General features: G+C 36.8%; 1 protein-coding gene across 2 annotated transcripts in view; it reads right to left on the bottom strand.

Moving 5' to 3' along the window:
• TRIM36 (tripartite motif containing 36) overlaps positions 1-23,911 on the bottom strand; it is a 45,992-nt gene that overhangs the window by 8,499 nt on the left and 13,582 nt on the right. For both annotated transcript variants that reach the window (XM_082622616.1, XM_082622615.1), the window contains exons 3-7: positions 17,878-18,203; positions 16,180-16,326; positions 11,888-11,983; positions 1,660-1,913; positions 1,299-1,423 (exon numbers count right to left, since the gene is read on the bottom strand). In XM_082622616.1, the coding sequence (XP_082478742.1) occupies positions 1,299-1,423; positions 1,660-1,913; positions 11,888-11,983; positions 16,180-16,326; positions 17,878-18,203 (948 nt within the window). The remainder of the gene's footprint in view (positions 1-1,298; positions 1,424-1,659; positions 1,914-11,887; positions 11,984-16,179; positions 16,327-17,877; positions 18,204-23,911) is intronic.

Below are 23,911 nucleotides of genomic sequence, written 5' to 3'. Positions count from 1 at the left end.
TGTTGAAGTTTTAGGCCCTAGTACCTCAGAATGTACCTTTATTTGGAGAGAGGGTCTTTAAAGAAGTAACACAGTTAAAATCAGGTCGTTAAGGTGGACCCTAATCCACTATGTCTAATAGGACTGGAGTCCTTATAAGAGGAAATTTGGACTCAGATATGTATAGAGGGAAGACCACGTGAAGACACGAGAAGACGGCCATGTGCACACCTAGGAGAGGGACCTCAGAAGAAACCAACCCTGGCGACAGCTTCATCTCAGACTTCTAGCCTCCAGAATCCTAAGGGAATTCCCTGGCGGTCCAGTGGTTAAGATGTGGGCTTTTACTGCCAAGGACCTGGGTTTGATCCCTGGTCGGGGAACTAAGATCCCGCAAGCCCCAAGGTATGATAGATAGATAGATAGATACATAGATAGATAGATAGATAGATAGATAGATAAATAAAACCTTTTACTGCCAGAATCCTATGAAATTAAATTTCTGTTGTTATGTCACCCAGTCTGTGGTACTTAGTTTTGGCAGCCCTAGCAAACTCATACAGCAATGTAAACACTTAAACATCTTAGAGTCATTTTTAGCCTGGAGATATCATTTCTAGGTTTCTGCCCTAGGGAAACTCATACACATACACGAAGAAACACTGACAAAGATGTTCAATAGAGCATTGCTTACAACAGATAAAAAAACAGGAATAGACTGTCTCTCAGTGGGAAACTTACTTACATAATGGAATACTGTAAAGTTAACATATAGCTGTAAACCAGAACTTCATGTATTAACAAATATTTATCTTAAACTTAATTTCTCAAAAAAACAAATTACAAAAAAAAATACATACAATGTGGTGCCATTCACACAATGTTTAAAAACATACAAACCAAAAGAATCTAGCTTCTGTGCATAAAAACTTGGGTATAAAAACATAAATGGGGCTTCCCTGGTGGCGCAGTGGTTGAGAGTCCGCCTGCCGATGCAGGGGACACGGGTTCGTGCCCCGATCCCGGAAGATCCCACATGCCGCGGAGCGGCTGGGCCCGCGAGCCATGGCCGCGGAGCCTGTGTGTCCGGAGCCTGTGCTCCGCAACGGGAGAGGCCACAGCAGTGAGAGGCCCGCGTACAGCAAAAAAAAAAAAAAAAAAAAAAAAAAAAAAACATAAATGGCATATGATTTTAGCATATGATGGTCTGGGCAACTGAGATGCTGCATTATAATGTCAAACTAAAGAGAATTTGTGTTTCTCCTACACAATGTAAATTCAAACTAAAAAAGTGAAGGTATGCTGTTACTAAAACTCACCACTAGAGAAAAAGGACAATTCTCCAAGAAGTTCTGTTTGTTTAGATGTATTAACAACATAGTCTTCAAAAGAAGTCTGAGCCGCAGGTCTAAAGCTCTTCAAAGATTCTGTAGCTTTCTGTATTCTACAGACAGACATAAAATATTTTACACAAAAATTATTCTTTAAAAAGGCAAACCAGACTAAGTATTTTCAATGAGATTAACAAAAAAAAACTTCACTCAACATTCAAGTTTTAAGAGTGAAGCAAGAGATACTGCACATAACACAGCATTCTGAACCACTCAGAGCTACAGCTGAAACATAAAGCAGCATTTAATGACACTGCTAGAGAGAGACTGTCAGTTCAAAGTTAAATACCTGAGGTGGAGCTGTTTTGCGGTCTGAACAAAGCAAGACTGATCTGTCTCCTTCAGCACTTCTTGAGCGTATCCCACGAGTCCGTTGTTCTCTAAAAGCCCCTGATACTCTTCCATTTGAGTCTGAAATTTGTCTAATCTTAGTTTCTTAGAAGCATCAATTGCCTTCAAAACAGATGATTTCCTTTCTTCTAGGATTTCAAAGAGATTTTCAAAATGTGTAATTGCTTCTTCTTTAGCCCGCTCTCCATTACACTATTATAAAACAAGCAAAGCGTTACCTCATCTGCTAAATCCAAATGTCTTTTCAAGAAAGAGTTGCAATTCAACAAAACGAACCCAAATACTGGAAAGAAAAAGATTTTGTCTGACTCCTTAATGTTTTCAGAACAATAATTTGGCATCAAATATGCTTACTAAGGAATGATCAGCAGCTTTGAGACATACTTCGTAATTTTATAATACTGTATTTCCTTAAGCTTTCAATCTCCAAAGTCCAGCAATAAACAATTTATTCAATGAAATAAGAAAGCAACATTCAATTTGTATACAAAGGAACTTGAGGCAGAAATGAACTGATTTAACCAAAGACACAGGAAAATACAATCTTGCACTTATTTATTTTTATTCATTTCTAATTCAGGAAATTTTATCCTTTCTACCATATACCAATTTTTAAAAAAGTTAAACCACAGCTATGAAACTCAAAAAATTACATCCTATACTAAGTAATAAAAATGTAACTCTTCTCTTCAAATTAATATTTAGTTATATATAATTATAATTAAGCTGCAATTTAATTAATATTGATTTAATTATAAGTTATGCAAATTAACTTCTTTATGCTTGAGTTTTTCTCTTCTGAAAACTAGGGGTAAGAGAGACCATTTAGGTTTTTCTGAAGATTGAAAAAGATTATTTACATAAAATGCCCATCACAATGTCACATACTCTCAATAAACATTATTTTCACTGCACACATAGCTATTCCTCTACTTTGCCATAAAATGATCCTCTCTATAGTGGTTATTAAACATTTTGAATGTCCACAAAATCAGAGCTCGACCTGATTTTGAAAATAAGACCAGTAAAGCACTTACAAGCATTTATCATAATAGACTCATAGCAGCAGCCAACAGAAAAGAGTCTTCAAGAACATTCTTAAAAGCTGACAATATATGGTAGAAGTGCATTGCTCATTTTCCAATGGCTTCTGGCCAACATTTAAAATGAAAGGAAATTTTTTCCAGATTTCCTTCTCTGATTCCTAACCTCAACAGCCAATTTTTTTAAAGGAGGATAGGAGGAAAGAACAGAGGGTAGTGACATTCTGGTAGTGTTTCAGTGACATATCACATTAAGTTCAGAAATATCATTATACATAGATCAAGAGGAGAGTTTTTCCAGCTAAGTATAATTATAGATAAAAAGACAGTGTCACAGTCTTCACTGAGTAAAATTCAAGAATGGAGACAAATTCTCTAGTGCAGAAGATTCTTACTGATAAGACTACAAATGCAGCTTAGGTCAAAGGCACAAGAAGAGGTTAAATAATTTCTCCAGGATTCCAAGGCATCAATGCCTACATGAATACTTGATGCCTGAGTTCCTCAGTTTTCAACCTACTGAATGACAAACTCAAAAACAAGCACTGGGTTTCCTTCCTCAGAAGGAAAGGCAGCCTGACCGAGAAAACCAATAAAGACAAATCTAAAATTACCACAGACACAATCCCTGAAGCAACCTACTATCTAGATGATAATGTGCTATGTGTTCGGGGATTATAGTAAACTGAGAGAGTTTGTCAATCAGAAACAAATGTGAGAAACAGAATCCTACTTTTAAATTACATGAAAATGCAGTCAGTGACTAACAGAAAAATATTATTTAAAATATTAAAGCAAAACTGGTAATATGGAGATTGGTTCAAGATGGCGAGGGCTTCCCTGGTGGCGCAGTGGTTGGGAGTCCGCCTGCCTATGCAGGGGACACGGGTTCGTGCCCCGGTCCGGGAAGATCCCACATGCCGCGGAGCGGCTGGGCCCATGGGCCATGGCCACTGAGCCTGCGCGTCCAGAGACTGTGCTCCACAACGGGAGAGGCCACAACAGTGAGAGGCCCGTGTACAGCAAAAAAAAAGATGGCGGAGTAGAAGGATGTGCTCTCACTCCCTCTTGCAAGAACAACAGAATCACAACTAACTGCCGAACAGTCATTGACAGGAAGACACTGGAACTCACCAAAAAAGATACCCCACATCCAAAGACAAAGGAGAAGCCACTATGAGATAGTAGGAGGGGTGCAATCACAATAAAATCAAATCGCATAACTGCTGGGTGGGTGACTCACAAACTGGAGAACACTTGTACCACAGAAGTCCACCCAATGGAGTGAAGGTTCTGAGCCCCACGTCAGGCTTCCCAACCTGGGGGTCTGGCAAGGGGAGGAGGAATTCCTAGAGAATCAGACTTTGAAGGCTAGCAGGATTTGACTGCAGGACTTCGACAGGACTGGAGGAAACAGAGACTCCACTCTTGGAGGGCACACACAAAGTAGTGTGCACATTAGGAACCAGTGGGAAAGAGCAGTGACCCCATAGGAGACTGAACCAGACCTACCTGCTAGTGTTGGAAGGTCTCCTGCAGAGGCGGGCAGTGGCTATGTCTCACCATGAGGAAAAGGACACTGGCAGCAGAAGTTCTGGGAAGTACTACTTGGCATGAGCCCTCCCAGACTCCGCCATTAGCCCCACCAAAGAGCCTGGGTAGGCTCCAGTGTTGGGTCACCTCAGGCCAAACAACCAACAGGGAGGGAACCCAGCCCCACCCATCAGCAGACAATTAAAGATTAAAGATTAAAGATTTACTGAGCTCTGCTCACTAAGGCAACAAACAGCTCTACCCATCACCAGTCCCTCCCATCAGGAAACTTGCACAAGCCCCTTAGATAGCCTCATCCACCAGAGGACAGACAGCAGAAGCAAGAAGAACTACAATCCTTCAGCCTGTGGAACAAAAGCCACATTCACAGAAAGATAGACAAAATGAAAAGGCAGAGGGCTATGTACCAGATGAAGGAACAAGATAAAACCCCAGAAAAACAACTAAATGAAGTGGAGATAGGCAACCTTCCAGAAAAAGAATTCAGAATAATGATAGAGAAGATGATCCAGGACCTCGGAAAAAGAATGGAGGCAAAGATCGAGAAGATGCAAGAAATGTTTAACAAAGACCGAGAAGAATTAAAGAACAAAACAAACAGAGATGAGCAACACAATAACTGAAATGAAAAATACACTAGAAGGAATCAATAGCAGAATAACTAAGGCAGAAGAACGGATAAGTGACCTGGAAGACAAAATGGTGGAATTCACTGCTGTGGAACAGAATGAAAGGAAATGAAGGCAGCCTAAGAGACCTCTGGGACAATATTAAACACAACAGCATTCACATTATAGGGGTCCCAGAAGGAGAAGAGAGAGAGAAAGGACCTGAGAAAATATTTGAAGAGATTATAGTCTAAAACTTCCCTAACATGGGAAAGGAAATAGCCACCCAACTCCAGGAAGTACAGAGAGTCCCATACAGGATAAACCCAAGGAGAAACATGCCGAGACACACAGTAATCAAATTGGCAAAAATTAAAGACAAAGAAAAATTATTGAAAGCAGCAAGGGAAAAACGAGAAATAACATACAAGGGAACTCCCATAAGGTGAACAGCTGATATCTCAGCAGAAACTCTGCAAGACAGAAGGGAGTGGCATGACATATTTAAAGTGATGAAAGGGAAGAACCTACAACCAAGATTACTCTACCCACCAAGGATCTCATTAAGATTCTATGGAGAAATCAAAAGCTGCACAGACAAGCAAAAGATAAGAGAATTCAGTACCACCAAACCAGCTCTACAACAAATGCTAAAGGGACTTATCTAAGTGGGAAACACAAGAGAAGAAAAGGACCTAAAAAACAAACCCAAAACAATTAAGAAAATGGTAATAGGAATATACATAGTGATAATTACCTTAAACATGAATGCATTAAATCCTCCAAACAAAAGACACAGGCTTGCTGAATGGATACAAAAACAAGACCCATACATATGCTGTCTACAAGACACCTACTTCAGACCTAGTGACACATTCAGACTGAAAGTGAGGGGATGGAAAAAGATATTCCATGCAAACAGAAATCAAAAGAAAGGTGGAGTCGCAATACTCATATCAGATAAAATAGACCTTAAAATAAAGACTATGACAAGAGACAAAGAAGGACACTACATAATGATCAAGGGATCAATCCAAGAAGATATAACAATTATAAATATATATGCACCCATCACAGGAGCACCTCAATACATAAGGCAACTGCTAACAACTATAAAAGAAGAAATCGACAGTAACACAATAATAGTGGGGGAGTTTAACACCTCACTTGTACCAATGGACAGATCATCCAGACAGAAAATTAATAAGGACACACAAGTTTTAAATGACAAAATAGACCAGATAGATTTAATTGATATTTATAGGACATTCTATCCAAAAACAGCAGATTACACTTTCTTCTCAAGCGCACATGGAACATTCTCCAGGATGGATCACATCTTTGGTCACAAATCAAGCCTCAGTAAATTTAAGAAAATTGAAATCATATTAAGCATCTCTTCTGACCACAACGCTATGAGATTAGAAATCAATTACAGGGAAAAAAACATAAAAAACACAAACACATAGAGGCTAAACAATACGTTACTAAATAACCAATAGATCACTGAAGAAATCAAAGAGAAAGTCAAAAAATACCTAGAGAAAAATGATAATGAAAACACTATGATCCAAAACCAATGGAATGCAGCAAAAACAGTTCTAAGAGAGAAGTTTATAGCTATACAAGCCTACCTCAAGAAACAAGAAAAATCCCAAACAACCTAGCCTTACACCTAAAGGAACTAGAGAAAGAAGAACAAACAAAACCCAGGGTTAGCAGAAAGAAAGAAATCATAAATATCAGAGCAGAAATAAATGAAATAGAAAACAACAGCAAAGATCAATAAAACTAAAAGCTGGTTCTTTGAGAAGATAAACAAAACTGATAAACCATTAGCCAGACTCATCAAGAAAAAGAGGGAGAGGACTCAAATCAATAAAATTAGAAATGAAAAAGGAGAAGTTACAACAGACACCGCAGAAATACAAAGCATCCTAAGAGACCACTACAAGCTACTCTACACCAATAAAATGGACAACCTGGAAGAAACAGAGAAATTCTTAGAGAGGTATAACCTTCTAAGACTGAACCAGGAAGAAATAGAAAATATGAACAGACCAATCACAAGTAATGAAATTGAAACTGTGATTAAAAATCCTCAAACAGGGCTTCCCTGGTGGTGCAGTGGTTAAGAATCTGCCTGCCAATGCAGGGGACACAGGTTCCAGCTCTGGTCTGGGAAGATCCCACATGGCACGGAGTAACTAAGCCATGCACCAAAACTACTGAGCCTACGATCCAGAGCCTGAGAGCCACAACTACTGAGTCCATGTACCACAACTACTGAAGCCCATGCACCTAGAGCCCGTGATCTGCCAAAAGAGAAACCACTGCAATGAGAAACCTGCACACCACAAAAAAGAGTAGCCCCCGCTCGCTGCATCTAGAGAAAGACCATGCACAGTAACGAAGACCCAATGCAGCCAAAAATAAATAATAAAATAAATAAATAAATAAATCTTCCGACAAACAAAAGTCTAGGACCAGAGGGCTTCACAGGTGAATTCTATCAACCATTTAGAGAAGAGCTAACACCCAACCTTCTCAAACTCTTCCAAAAATTTGAAGAGGAAGGAACACTCCCAAACTCATTTTATGAGGCCACCATCACCCTGATACCAAAACCAGACAAAGATACTACAAAAGAAGAAAATTACAGACCAATATCACTGATGAATATAGATGCAAAAATCCTCAACAAAATACTAGCAAACAGAATCCAACAACACATTAAAAGGATCATACACCATGATCAAGTGGGATTTATCCCAGGGATGCAAAGATTCTTCAATATACGCAAGTCAATGAATGTGATACACCATATTAACAAATTGAAGAAGAAAAACCATATGATCATCTCAATAGATGCAGAAAAAGCTTTTGACAAAATTCAACACCCATTTATGATAAAAACTCTCCAGAGAGTGGACACAGAGGGAAGCTACCTCAACATAATAAAGGCCATATACGACCAACCCACAGCAAACATCATTCTCAGTGGTGAAAAACTGAAAGCATTTCCTCTAAGATCAGGAACAAAATGAGGATGTCCACTCTTGCCACTATTATTCAACATAGTTTTGGAAGTCCTAGTCACGGCAATCAGAGAAGAAAAAGAAATAAAAGGAATCCAAATTGGAAAAGAAGAAGTAAAACTGTCACTGTTTGTAGATGACATGATACTATACATAGAGAATCCTAAAGATGCCACCAGAAAACTACTAGAGCTAATCAATGAATTTGGTAAAGTTGCAGGATACAAAATTAATGCACAGAAATCTCTTGCATTCCTATACACTAATGGTGAAAAATCTGAAAGAGAAATTAAGGAAACACCCCCATTTACCATTTCAACAAAAAGAATAAAATACTTAGGAATAAACCTACCTAGGGAGAAAAAAGACCTGTATGCACAAAACTATAAGACACTGTTGAAAGAAATTAAAGATGATACCAACAGATGGAGAGATATACTATTTTCTTGGATTGGAAGAATCAATATTGTGAAAATGAGTATACTACCCAAAGCAATCTACAGATTCAATGCACTTCCCATCAAATTACCAATGGCATTTTTTACACAACTAGAACAAGAAATCTTAAAATTTGTATGGAGACACAAAAGACCCTGAATAGCCAAAGCAGTCTTGAGGCAAAAAAAAATGAAGCTGGAGGAATCAGACTCCCTGACTTCAGACTATACTACAAAGCTACAGTCATCAAGACAATATGGTACTGCCACAAAAACAGAAATATAGATCAATGGAACAGGATAGAAAGCCCAGAGATAAACCCACACACCTATGGTCAACTAATCTATGACAAAGGAGGCAAGGATATAAAATGGAGAAAAGACAGTCTCTTCAGTAAGTGGTGCCGGGAAAACTGGACAGCTACGTGTAAAAGAATGAAATTAGAACACTCCCTAACACCATACAGAAAAATAAAATCAAAATGGATTAGAGACCTAAATGTAAGACTGGACACTATAAAGCTTAGAGGAAAACGTAGGAAGAACACTCTTTGACATCAATCACAGCAAGATCTTTTTTGATCTACCTCCTAGAGTAATTGAAATAAAAACAAAAATAAACAAATGGGACCTAATGAAACTTAAAAGCTTTTGCAAAAGAAAGGAAACTACAAACAAGACGAAAAGGCAACCCTCAGAAAGGGAGAAAATATTTGCAAATGAATCAACGGACAAAGGATTAATCTCCAAGATATATAAACAGCTCATGCAGCTCAATATTAAAAAAACAAACAACCCAATCAAAAAATGGGCAGAAGACATTTCTCCAAAGAAGACAGAGAGATGGCCAAGAGACACAAGAAAAGCTGCTCAACATCACTAATTATTAGAGAAATGAAAAGCAAAACTACAATGACGTATCACCTCACACCAGTTAGAATGGGCATCATCAGAAAATCTACAAACAACAAATGCTAGAGAGGGTGTGGAGAAAAGGGAACCCTCTTGCACTGTTGGTGGGAATGTAAATTGATACAGCCACTATGGAGAACATTATGGAGGTTCCTTAAAGAACTAAAAATAGAATTACCATATGACCCAGCAATACCACTACTGGGCACATACCCAGAGAAAACCGTAATTCAAAAAGACACATGCGGGCTTCCCTGGTGGCGCAGTGGTTGAGAGTCCGCCTGCCGATGCAGGCAACACGGGTTTGTGCCCCAGTCCGGGAAGATCCCACATGCCGCAGAGCAGCTGGGCCCATGAGCCATGGTCGCTGAGCCTGCGCGTCCGGAGCCTGTGCTCCGCAACGGGAGAGGCCACAACAGTGAGAGGCCCGTGTACAGCAAAAAAAAAAAAAAAAAAAAAAAGACACATGCACCCCAATGTTCAATGTAGCACTATTTACAATAGCCAGGTCATGGAAGCACCCTAAATGTCCATCGACAGGCGAATGGATAAAGAAGATGTGGCACATATATACAATGGAATATTACTCAGCCATAAGAAGAAACGAAATTGAGTTATTTGTAGTGAGGTGAATGGACCTAGAGTCTGTCATACAGAGTGAAGTAAGTCAGAAAGAGAAAGACAAATACTGTATGCTAACACATATATATGGAATTTAAGATAAAAAAAATGTCATGAAGAACCTAGGGGTAAGACAGGAATAAAGACACAGACCTACTAGAGAATGGACTTGAGGATATGGGGAGAGGAAAGGGTAAACTATGACAAAGCAAGAGAGAGGCATGGACATATATACACTACGAAACGTAAGGTAGATAGCTAGTGGGAAGCAGCCGCATAGCACAGGGAGATCAGCTCGGTGCTTTGTGACTGCCTGGAGAGGTGGGATAGGGAGGGTGGGAGGGAGGGAGACGCAAGAGGGAAGACATATGGGAACATATGTATATGTATAACTGATTCACTTTGTTGTAAAGCAGAAACTAACATACCATTGTAAAGCAATTATACTCCAATAAAGATGTAAAAAAAAAAAAAAAAAAGACGATGTGGTACATATACACAGTGGAATGTTACTCAGCCATGAAAAGGAACGAAATTGGGTCATTTGTAGAGACGTGGATGAATCTAGAGACTGTCAATACAGAGTGAAGTAAGTCAGAAAAACAAATATCGCATATTAACGCACATATGTGGAACCTAGAAAAATGGTACAGATGAACCGGTTTGCAGGGCAGAAATTGAGACACAGATGTAGAGAACAAACGTATGGACACCAAGGGGGGAAAGCAGCTGTGGGTGGGGGGTGGTGGTGTGATGAATTGGGTGATTGGGATTGACATGTATACACTGATGTGTATAAAATGGATGACTAATAAGAACCTGCTCTATAAAAAAATAAATACAATTAAATTTAAAAAAATACTGGTAATATGGTGTTAATTCACATAATTTTTCAATGATTTTAACCCATTTTTGAAAAAAATTTGTAAGAAATGACAGTCTCATACTAGTCAGAATATTTTTATATTTAATTACAAAACATAAAGTGATCAAGGGTAATGGCTCTTCAGTTTATTTCAAATAGAGAAAAGAAATAGGGATCAAAATCAGTGAAGACTATTAGGAATTTTAAAATAACCCAGTCCTATCCGCTCTTACTATACTTTTAAGGTGCTATCAGTTTTTAAAATTTTTTACTGAAGTATAATATGCAAAGAGGAAAATGTACATATAAGTGTAAGGATCAATGAGGCTTTGCAACCACACCCATGTAACCAGCATCCAGACTGAACAATATTACCAGTATCCCAGAAGCCACCCTTATAAACTTTCCAGGCACTAATCCTCCCTCTCTTCAATAACTCCTATCCTGAACAACACAGTCTTGTTTCAACTGTCTTGGAATCACCCAGCATGTACTCCTTTGTATTTGGCATCTTCCTTTCAATATTAGTGCCAGACTTATCTACATTGTTGCACATAGTTGTAGATATTCATCCTTCACTGCTATTTATATTCCACTGTTAATGAACATTTGAGTACTTTCCATTTTGTGGCTATCACAAATAATGCAGCTAAGAACATCTTAATACATGTCTTTTGGTGAACATATGTGACAGGAATATACTTTGGAGTATCTGGAAACTTAAATAAACCTGGTCTTATCGACATATAGTACATTTTTCAAATGCAATCTGTTAGTTTTATAAGATACAGCTAATCATAAAAGCTATTATTTTCCTTATATTGCTACTTTGGAGAACTCGTTAACTGCCACATAAAGAATTAGTCATCCTTTCCTCTGTGTTCCAATATCATTTAATCACAACCTCTATCAGCACTGATCACATAGTATTATATTTTACGTTTCTTTTCTTAGTCCCAGAAAAGCAGGAGTGAGATCTAACACAAATTTGTACTCCCAGCTCAAATAATACCCTCTGGATTTTACGAATGAATAAATGAATGTCTAAATGAATAAGTGAAAAATATCCAAACCAGCTTATCACTTACCTCCGTTTCTTTCATTAACAAGTTTAGTTCAGAAATCTGACTCTTCACCTGGCTCTCCTTGCCAATAAGGTAATCAATATCTTTTGAAAGCTTTTCCTATTGGAATATATTAGAAACAGAAATAGAAGTGTAACAAAGGCCTTCCAGAATTTCTTTTAACACAGTATCCTCTTCTCTAGCCTATGATGAACAGACAGTAAAATCAACAATGGTGATTATCATTAATTAACCCAGGGTAAACAGGCACTGGCATTGAGCACACAGGCCTAAAGATACATGAGGGATTAGAAGCAGTCAGAAAAAAGAACAAGGTAGTGATGCTCAGATTAGTAAAAACTCCTGAATACACAAATAGCGTATTTTGGTTGTCTCATCATCACTCCCAGAATGCTTCCTCCCAAGGCTTCTAAGTAAATGGAAGGACAGCGATCCAAATAGTGTTGTCTTCCACCAGATCTTATAATTCACTCTCCCACACACACACCCCACACACAACAGGAAAAACAACAAAGACCCTTCCAAAATAATCTTCAGAGTCCATCCCAGCCTAGATGTTCACTAAACAATTACACAATACACAATAATGGAAACACAGATTTATAAGAATAGGTAACTTCAAGAGCTTATTGAATAGTTTGTTCATAAAGTAGTCATTTTGAAACTGGTATAGTTTACCATAGAGATAATGTCATAGATTTTGGTGAGATCACTAGTGTAGCCCAGAAAACATTAATATACCTGAAATACATTTAAAAACAAACAATAATACCCTGACGTACCACGGGGTACAAAGCAGTAAGAGACAATGTATCCTGAGACTAAGTTAGAATAAGAACATCCAGAAAACACTTCCCATGCTGTAGCCCTGACAGGAGGATCTGAACGTTTCTTGCTCACAACTGGACTAAGGGTTGAAAAGAGTTAGGAAGAAGAGGCGCAAAGCTCTTAGGAATTAAAGAAGTGAGTCTCCTTCTTGTATCATCGTCCTCTTTTTTTACTTAGACCATGTTACAGGGTAAGAGAACGTATGCAGAAATCAAAGTGACAGGTCTCCAGCATGGCCTATCTTTCACTCTTTGGGACACCCAGCAATCAGACCCAGTGAGTTTCCTTGATGGCTCACTGGAGGGACAGAGGAAAGACCTGTTAGGCAGAGGAACAAGATTTCTGAGAACTCAGGGCAGGATGGGACCAAGAAGGAAATCATAAGATGTTAAGGATAGGAAGAGACATTAAAATCCTGCATTTTAATCCAGCATTTTACAGATGAGGAAACCAAAGCTCACTTAGTACAAATATCACATAGTCAATGGCTGAACTAGAAAACCCCTCACCACACATTAACCTTGATGTCACAGGCTGAGAGGTGCTTCCTCAGCACCAAGCTGCAAGGAAGATGATAGTTCCTCCAATACCACCGCTGTCAGGCCCATGTTAGGACCAGACCTACGGGGTATGAGGGCTGGCACTCTTTTTAGCTATAGTAGCAAAGAAAGGAATTTGGCCATTTAAACTGAAGTAGGGCTTAGTTCTGAAACAGCTTAAGTTAACAGTGCTAAATAGGCTAGAGAAGAATAGAGGACAGAATTCAGAAACACCGTCCAAGGTCTAAGTGGTTCCAGTGAGCTGTGAGGCTTAGACCAAGTCTCTGGCCAACCACAGCCTTTATCTGAGACGGCTCCAGTCTTCTCAGTCCCCTTAAACTTTGGCAGTCTGTGTTAAGACTAGATCTGTCTTAACCAAGAATCAGTGGTCCCTTTATTCATAATCCTCCAAAAAGTATATGCACCAGACACTGATACTAGGCCTTTTATCCAGGAAGTTCATCTAACATGAGAAGCAGGTTTAAATCCTTTAGTGTTAGTAGGACCCCAGTTCTCTAGGAACTGATCAGAGGCTAAATTCTCAAGGACCCCAAAGTTGAGCAAAGCTTCCTCTAGAGCAGTGGTTCTCAAATGCTGGTGTGCATCATCAGTCTCCTGAGAGTCCATAAAGAATACAGAGGCCCAAGGTAATTAAAGTAGTACAGGCCTGGCTTCCATAGTTTTACCAAGTGTTCCAGGTGATTCTAACACCCAGCAGAGTTTGAGCTCTCTTCCTGCAACACTCAAGTGAGTAAAAATGAAAATGGTTTTATAAACCTACCTATGTCACCTACATCACGAAGGTCTCCGGCTTAAAATCTAAAACAAGTAAAAAGGAAGATCTAAGGAGATCTGTTTGCTACTTTCAGCAAAACTGAATAATTTTACTCTTACTAAAAAGTGAATAAAGTGAAAAATCCATTATGGAGTCTCATTTTTAAAAGTGTGAAACATAAATGGGAGAAATTAACAACAAGGCAAAGGATAACTTAAGTGTATGCTATTGTCAAATATCGATTCCAAGTAATAGAAAAAAAATTTTTGGACAACTTATATAATATCCAACCAATAAGAAACAAACAAAAAAGGTGGCAAAGTTAAAATTAGCAAACAGTGTTATTGCCACTGTGAGGCACAGCAGAGAAACAAAGACTGGATTTACTCACCCACTTGAAACAACTAAAAAAACCTAACAGAATAAATGAAACAGCTCTCAAGATACTGGACATCAAGAAACAAAAAACAGTGCCCCTGAGGGATGGGAAACAAGATGAGCCTATGATTGCTCTCAGCTTATTGTCAGGAGAAGGCTTCCCAGGCCTGGTGCAGAGAACTCAAATGGGGCCCAGGATCTCCCATGAGATGAGGCGATGAAGCTGGGAGTCTGGGGAGGCCAGAGTTTATAAAACATAACACCTAAGAACAGGTGGCCATAAAGAGAAAGAACTCCAGAGATTTACCAAGCAGCCCCCTTGCTTATTCATATGAGCTTTGATCAATTTTTATGTGTGAGGAAATTGCCACAGGCCAGGGCAAGTATCACCCAAAAGAATTAGAAGGAACAATTTCAGAGCTCACACATGCTGGAAATAGTGCCTGTTCCCCACCAGCCAGATTAAAAAAAAAAAAAAACCTCAAAATTCGTAGGGCATTGGGAAGAGTAAACAAATGGCTTTACTTCAATAATCACATAAAATTAGTCCTAGAACAAAACGCTGCTCTGTCCTAACAAAGCTTAACAGCAAGACCAAAAAGGAACAAATTGTTCCCAAGTAACTTAATCACACAAAAGAAGAAAACTCAAGAATATCTTTAGGAATATAAAAATATCCAGTGCCCAACAAGGTGAGCTTTACAATACCTGGCAGCCAATCAAAAGTTGCCAGGCTTGCAAAGGAGGAGGGAAATACAACTCATAATGATAAGAAAAATCAGTCAAAATTGACCTAGTAATGACACAGATAACAGAATTAGTAACTGAGGACGGACAAAAAACAACAATACTTGTAACCCATGTGTTCAATGTAGAGGGAGGACTGAGCATGTCAGACATACAAAATACAAAATATGAAACTGTATGTATAGATGCAAAATAGATACAGGTCAAAAAATGCATACACATATTGTTAAAGGAATCAAAAATTTAAATGGGTAGTAGATTTATAAATGAATTGATTCCCTTTTAAAAAAGAAAAAAGAATGAAACAAAAAAATAGCATTATACCACTGCCTACATGGCTGTAGATTATCAAATTTGAAAGTTTTAAAAGGGCCATGTGGGCTTCCCTGGCGGCGCAGTGGTTGAGAGTCCGCCTGCCGATGCAGGGGACACGGGTTCATGCCCCAGTCCGGGAAGATCCCACATGCCGCGGAGCGGCTGGGCCCGTGAGCCATGGCCGCTGAGCCTGTGCGTCCGGAGCCTGTGCTCCGCAACAGGAGAGGCCACAACAGTGAAAGGCCCGCGTACCGCCAAAAAAAAAAAAAAAAAAAAAAAAGGGCCATGTATAAGGTTAACAGACAGTAAATAACTCAGTTTTAGCTGGAACCCACCAGAATATACAAAAATGTTTATACTAATTCTATTGGCAGCAATAAGAATCAAGTGTCTTAAAACAGCTACTACCCTTCAAAGTGTGTCACTCCCATAACCACACTCAATGTCGTGGCATTGAGCTCATGTAGGGATGGATCATAATGAAGTGTCCTTCATCCCTCTCTTTCCTCAGAACTAGATATCAGTAGGACAAAGAGCTGCCTGGTCAGAAATACTAACAACCTAATATTAATAGATCATTAAGTAACACTTTAGATTATTAACTCACTTCAGTAAAACAGACCACACAATATGCACAGTATGATTTTATATAGAAAAAGTTAAAGGTCTAAAGTTATAATGGATCAAAATTTAGTTCTAAAAATAAGTTCTACCTTTAAGGTTTTGTAGGCACTGCTCATAGTGGTTACACGGTGGTTGGAATGATTACCACCCAACTTACAGAGATGACAAACTGGCCTCCTACATAATTCACAGTACATGTTTATTCTCTCCGTTTCATGTTCTGGGCACATTAAAATCTATTGAATAAAGAATAAAAGTGGGATTAAGGGTCTTCATAGCTTACATGGCATTCAAAAGATTTCAAGTAATTGGATAAAGTCCCAAAACACAAAGATTTGCTTTATGAAATCACTAAATAAAGCCATTTAAAGTAATGAAAGTGTAAAAAGAAATAAAAGCATTTGGTACATTATATGAGAATTCTCTACATTAGAATTACTGTTTTTCAATTTGAGGGTTCAAATGGTCAATTAATTTTGTAAGTGTTATTTCCTCTAAACTTGGTGATAAGAAGGTAAAAATTTACTTCCCATAAGACTTAAGTGAAATGCTTAAACAAGCTAGAAAGGTCCTCTGATCATAATGACAAGGTAAATTCTTAATGATCATGATCAATATTTTTTAAGGTATCATAACAAATAACTTATGAGGACCCATAGCCTCATTATCCTCACAAGAAATCTGTTACTAAGAGAGTCTTGGAACACTTTATAAGCTTCCAGATGTTTGCTTCTACATATTGACTGCACACACATTGACCAAATTTAGAACTGTGTTCTCCTGATTTAAGTTTCTACCTTTTTGTTTACTCTGTAAACTATCATCATAGTTACACTGAATTTTTACATAATGTAGCTGTTTTCATTTGGAAAAGAAGGAGGATTCTTTTAAACTAGTGTCTTAATGGAAATCAAAAAGCTGCCCATTATTCCAAAAGATTATATTTTAAGCAACTACAACTGGTCTGATAACTTAGAGAAATTTTTTTTTAAATTCCATTATAAAAAGTCTTAATACCAATGTGTAGCTCCAGGAGAAAAACTGGAAAAGATTTCAAATTTCTAAGCATGCCAAGGTTCCTACATTCTCAAAGCCATTGCATTTAAAATAGAATATAAAGTCAGGCTTTCTGCAAGGAATGCAAGAACTCAAAATTATAAGGCAAATATTCTATAGGATGAGACACCTTTTTAGAATTTGACTATAGTTAATTACACTATTCACTATTTTGTTTCATCTATAACTTCATTCATTCATAAAGTTTTTCTGTACATTACTATAGAAATTACCCAGAATATTTAAGAAATGCAAATTCCACTTCAAATACTATATAACCATTATATAATAAGCTTCAAACTATTAGGCTGTTGTTACTCTTATTTATTCATAATATAATTTTAGGTAACCAAAAATGTCAGAATGTTTCCCAATCACATCTTTTAGACAATTATGGATTTATTATATTAAAGCACAAAAGCTTTTTAACTTTAACCATTTCAATCTTAGAGAGTATATCTGACATCACCTTTCCTCTCTTAGTCATTTATCATTACAAGCATTCATATATTGTATTGTATCACACTGTATTGTAATAGAGTGAACCATAATATTGCCTTCTAAGCTCTGGGGATGTTTAGCAACATACTAAATAACTCCAACTACTAGGCCTTAATTTCTTGTTCCAGCTTTTAAAGTTATTTCCCTTCTTACTGTCAGGTTCTAGACTTGTTACAATTTATCTTACCACATTAAGTTTAATACTCTAACTTAATAGAAACTTCACTTACCTTGGGTCTAAAATTCGTAGTTGGGCCCACATACTCATGCTGCGCTTTTACAGTACCCCAAGGATGATAAATTTTGAAGCATTCATTGCAGTAGCTTGCACTACAGTCCATGCAACTTTTTGTGGACTCTTGAGGTGGTGGTTTACAAAGGTCACACATAATGGCTGTGGCTGCCCTGGCTGCCTGACGATATCTTTCAACAATAGTTTCCAAAGTGAGATTTCGAAACAGACCGTTGATTCCCCGTTCTCCAAGATCCACATCATGTTCACAGCCAGGACAAGGAAAAGTAGTTGTCCTAGGGGTCAATGAATTGCGCTTCCAGCCTGTGTAATTAGTTAAGTCCTTGTTTAGTTACATCAGTAGGAAAATGGATAAAATGAAAACTAAGGAGTCATGTTTTGGAAAGACTACAAATATATTGCAAAAACATAATACTCAAAGTGGCTCCATATAAATCAATTTATGTACTGAAAATGCTTTTTTTTACATGGTTTTTCCTTGGCATACAAAAGATAAGCCCGAGTTATTAAACAGTGATCAAATCAAAAAGGAATGAAATTATTCTATAATAAATCCCATATAAAAACCATATTAAATCAAACAGGTATGTGGACAAAACATATAATACAATACTACACAGGGTCAAGATCTTTTGAAATTATACAATTAACATTTATAGTTAATTTCATATATCATTCCCAAAGGAATTTGGCTTGCATTTAAATGAACACAGCCTTGGCTCATTGATAGGAACTGAGTTTATACATAAAAGAGCAAGAGTCCTTAACCCAGCTAGGGTCCATGGATTGACTCCAGGAAGATTCAAATAGTTTGGTAAACTATTTGAAATTATATGCAAAATTTCGCATGTATGTATCCATACATATTTTCTGGTTAAACAACCCATAGCTTTTATCAGATTCTCAAAAGAATATGTGACCACAAAACCGTTAAGAACCACTGCAAGAGAGGGTATCCCACTGTAGTATTGTTTTATCTAGAAAATTCAGTAGGCAAAATCATTACTTAATTGAGTGCAATCTATAAAAGAGTAAAAAGCTCATTCATAGATCTAGAATCTAGTGACTTTAAGAGGAACCAACCATTTAATATCTTCTTATGACCTGAAAAAAAGAATCATTAAGATTATTTAATTCATAAGCCAGAAGATACATCAAAAAAATTACAGATAACTTTACAATATATAAATAATACAGTGAATGACCTTAAACATCACACTCTTCTTCAGTATTATCCTGATTTTAACAAATCAAGAAACCAAGGCATGACAGTCCTTACCCACAGGTTCACTAGAATCTGGGGTGGTCTGTTTAACACAGGTGTATGCCTATCATGTTCCCTCCTCTTCTGTATAAATTTGAGTATGTAGCCTTGGTTGCCCGCAAAATAACTTCCTAAATATAAACACAAACTTTTTAACCTACAGCCTTCTTTCATACTACTATGTATCCAGTACCAAAAGTGAATGGTTAAACTTAGTATACGACATTTAGAAAAGGTCTTTAAACAGCTATGTTAATATTGCTTTGGCAACATTACTACCATCACTGAAGACTGTCTTAAAAGATATCTGGCATATCACAACATAAATCACTATAGGTAAAATTTAGTCATCAGCCCACGATATTATTCATTTGAAGTGACTTTACACCATGCAAAATGGCATTAGGCCCCCAAAGCTACTTATGCAACACACATGCAGCTGCACTATTTTAAATTTTAAATATTTTCAAAATATTTAAAGATATTTTTAACCTTCATATTTTAAAATATACCCAAAAAAGCATACAAAAAAATCTTCCCCATAAAAATTTGAAAATCCTACATAAAATATACTCTTATAATAATTCTAAAAACATGCAGTACAGTACAAGATATTTCACACCACAGCAGGCACATAATAAAATAAGCAGCAGAGCTACTTTTAAAACACATGCCAATGAAAATTTTGTTTAGTGAAAAAACAAGCCAAATAATTCTGGAAGTGATATAGTACAGTGGTCAAGTTTAAACAAATGGAAATTCATATTTAGTTGCATGCTTCCACACATGAACTAGGTGATAGAAATTAAAATGGATAACTAATCTCAACAGTCAATGTTTTTAAAAAAATGAATTATTGGTTTTATGAATAGAAGATTGTGATCAATTAAGTAATGGGGAAAAACAAAAGTAAATTATGCCAGTAAAATCACGCTTTAACACATACACTGGTGACACCCAGATTTTGGCCTCATGTTCAGAAATTTTAGAAAAAAAGTTTTATCCCTTTTCTGTAAACCTCTTTTAACTTGTTTTTATAATAAAAAAAAACCAAGGTGTAAAGCATCACACTGAACTTCTTATATCAAAATATTAAATCAATATATCTGCTAAAGAACTTTTATTTCATCTGTCTTAACTTCTACCATTGTTTTCATAAAAACAATCAATAGAATATATATTCAGGGCAATAAAGAAAACAGGACAGATCTAAGGATATTCTGGGAAGTAAGCCTGATGGAAAAAAATCAAGACAGTAGAACTAAGAATAAAACAGAACAGAATCAATATTTCTCTATAACTCCGCTAATATAGTAAACATTAGCCAAATGTGGCTATTTAAATTTAATTAAATTTTAATTTAAAATTCATTTCCTTAGTTGTAGTATCCACATTTAAAATTCTCAAGAGCCACATATGGCTAGTGGCTACCACCTTGTATGGTACAGGGTCAAACATTTCTATGATTATAGAAAGGTCTATGGGACAGTACTACCCAGTAGCATGATATAATGGGGAAAAAAAGTAATGATGTCTTAGAGAGGTAAAGAAGCAATATAGGCCAAGCAATGCAATTTTCTATGTCAAACTCCATTTGCGGGGTCAATAATATTTGCTAATTATCTGAACACTGCCATCTCACAGAATCAAATCTTTCCCCCATACCTTTAACTTCAAAGACAGATTAAACTAGTTAAGCATAAACCATGACACAATTATAAAATGAAGACGCAAAAAAAATTTCAAACTCGTTTATAGCAAATCCCCCCCCAAAAAGTCAGCTTTCCATCATATGTTTTACCGTTTAAATGATCAAAGAGAATAATAAAGTATTTCAAAACAAAGAGAGTCAATTCATAACAGGTTCCAAACCTGTGCCAGCTGCATCTTCTCCCATATCCTGGCTGCAAACAACCTCCCCACTGTTACCACCTGGACACGTTAAGTAGACTATTTCTCCTCATGCTGGACACTCACGTTGGGCTTCCTGGTGTTGTGCGTTGGGCTGATGCCTTATGCTTCCACCTTAATGCTTCCACGTTCTGACCATCTGATGCCTATTAGTTACATTTACCCTTTGAGTATTAGCATTTTCAAACTGCAAAAACTTTTTCTCGACTACCCTCTGAATCAAAAGTAGGTAACAAGGTAATTTTTTAAGCAAACTGTTCCTATCTTTCCTCCTAATTATTAAATTTCAACACTTAAGATTCTCAGGGACTCACTAAAGCCTGTAAGAGAATGGATTACATGTGGCTTCTAGAAGTGGCTGTAAGATTTTAAAATCGAGGCATGTAGAAGCAGGTGAGGAAACCAGAAAAGGGATACATTTCAGGTGTTTATTTTCTCCACTAAAATTTAAGGTATCACCAGCATTCCTGAAAAAAAATAGCCAATTTTACTTTAAAGGTCAACTGGAGTAAAAACAAAAATTATTTTAATAAAATGGGTTGGCCCACCTTTCACACAAAAGCAATGTACGTTATTTACCCACAAGTGAGACCTGAGTGTTAAAACTCTGATCCCAAATACCTTAAAATAAAAACAAAATATACACCATATGCACAAACAAGCAAAGATTATGGTATTAACTATAAAAATTATCAATACCTTTAAGCAAATTTTTATATACAGAAGAAAGTACTGGCTTATTTAACCTCCCAAAGGGTAATATGGCTGTCAACACAAGCTTTGTTCCACTAAGTAAATGTAAAGCATTTTTAAGGTAACATTAAAAAAAAACAAGGGGATGTCATTTTCTTTAAAAATATCCCATAATGGATATGTGTGTGTGTGTGTGTGTGTGTGTATACATGGCAAAATGCAAGCACTAATAATCAGAGCTCCATTTAAAAACATCAGAAATTGCTTGGAATTTTAGTCCTGTTGACCTTTAAGTCATGTCAGCCAAATTTGTTCACTTTCTACATGATTTTGAAGACTTGACCACTGATGTTTATTTTTTAAAAAAACTTTATCTATATAAAGTTATTTAATTTAAATCTAACACTATACTGCCTGCGGCCACACAAGCAATAAAGCATTTTCTACCTCTCCACCCCAAAGATCTCCGTTGTGACGCTGTGAACAATGAACAGAAAGCTGGATTTAGAATTTAATTTCAAAGAGAAGATTCACAACATGTTAACAAAAGATAAAGCAGTAACTGTGTCCTACACATAATACAATTATTGAATTAACAGTAAAAAAAAATGTTTTTCCTGGTACACATGGTATTTATATAAAGTCACCAATGTAAAACAGTCATCAAGCTTATCCTATCACAGTTCAGAATTAATCACTGTTGGTGCATCACTTAAGAGACCTATACTTTATCCTATAGATTTGTATTTTTAAACAATCATACTTCTGAAAACTGTTGAATATATAAAGTAAAAATCAAGCATCTTTTTTTGGTTTTTTTAAGTGATCTAAATCAACACAGTAAATAAACATTACTAACAATGATTGTATCTTAATGACAACAGGTAATACAGAATGGGAGAAAAGCTTGCATATATTTGACCAAAAATGAACAGTTATATAGCTCTTTTATTTTTACACAATTTAACATGCTAGTGTTATACACACAAATCTTACTCTCCTTTCAAGGCATCCTTTTATTTTAAAATCTGTCAAATGACCCACGCAATGCTATTTGAAAGGAATATGTGTGAAAGTGTAAGCCACATATGTCATTTTACATTTTCCAGTAGCCACAAAAAAGTAAAAATAAACAAGTGAAATTAATTTTAGTAATACATATTTAACCCAATATATCCAAAAACTATCATTTCAAAATGTAATATAAAATTATTAGAGATATTTTATATTCATTTTTTCACTCTAAGAGGTACAAGTGCATATCTCAATTCAGACTAATGTGTTTCAAGCACTCAACAGCCATATGTGTCTAGTGTACTGGACACATCTGGAATTTTTGCTGTGAATATACCCAGAGTACTACTACTCTTCCACAAGGCAGCCCTCATATTCTGCAGTCATCCCTTCACCAAATATTCTTATTTCCTATCATTGATCTCCACAGAGAAGCTTTCTAACTTGCCCCCCATGAGGACATAATACAGCTTAACAGGGTTCTTCCTAAAGAAGAGGGAGGAACATCTCGGTAAATCTATTTCTGATCTCTTGTTCTGGAAAAAATGCCATCATCGATAAATATAAGCCATCATGGCATGCTCTGTACAAATCTTATAGCAAACGTTTGTCATTCAACATCCACTCAACACATACTTATTGAACGTCTACCGACTACTGTGCTAGGTAAGTTCCTGAAAACAGAAACAGTTAACTATTTTTCATCTATATTTCATTCATACTTTATATCGATCACATAAAAACTAACCAAATCTTAAGATTCGAAGCCTATATAAAACACAGAATTTCATGAAATACACATGTGAGCTCAATCTAATGATCAGTAGAAATACTAGTATTCAACTAGAATTTTATTTAATGGTCTGTGCCGAATATTAATATACAAAAAGTGAACCTTCTTGGTCAATCAAGCCAGGGTCCCTAATTATCCAATGAGGATCTACCAACAGAATATGAATTTTTATCTGGTAGAATGATTTCAAGCTATCACTGTCTTCCCTCCCCTCCTCAGTATGCCAGTTTCCTAACAGGGACGAAAACATAAAAGTGATGACTTCACAAAGAGCATAACCCTCTCCAACCTCATACATCCTGCACTCCCATCGTTACCTAATGCTCCCTTTTTTGT

Source organism: Mesoplodon mirus (assembly GCF_964341445.2).
Source record: "Mesoplodon mirus genome assembly, chromosome: 5".
Lineage (NCBI taxonomy): Eukaryota > Metazoa > Chordata > Mammalia > Artiodactyla > Ziphiidae > Mesoplodon > Mesoplodon mirus.
The sequence above is the reverse complement of the archived record's forward strand: the minus strand, read 5'-3'. Positions and strand labels throughout refer to the sequence as shown.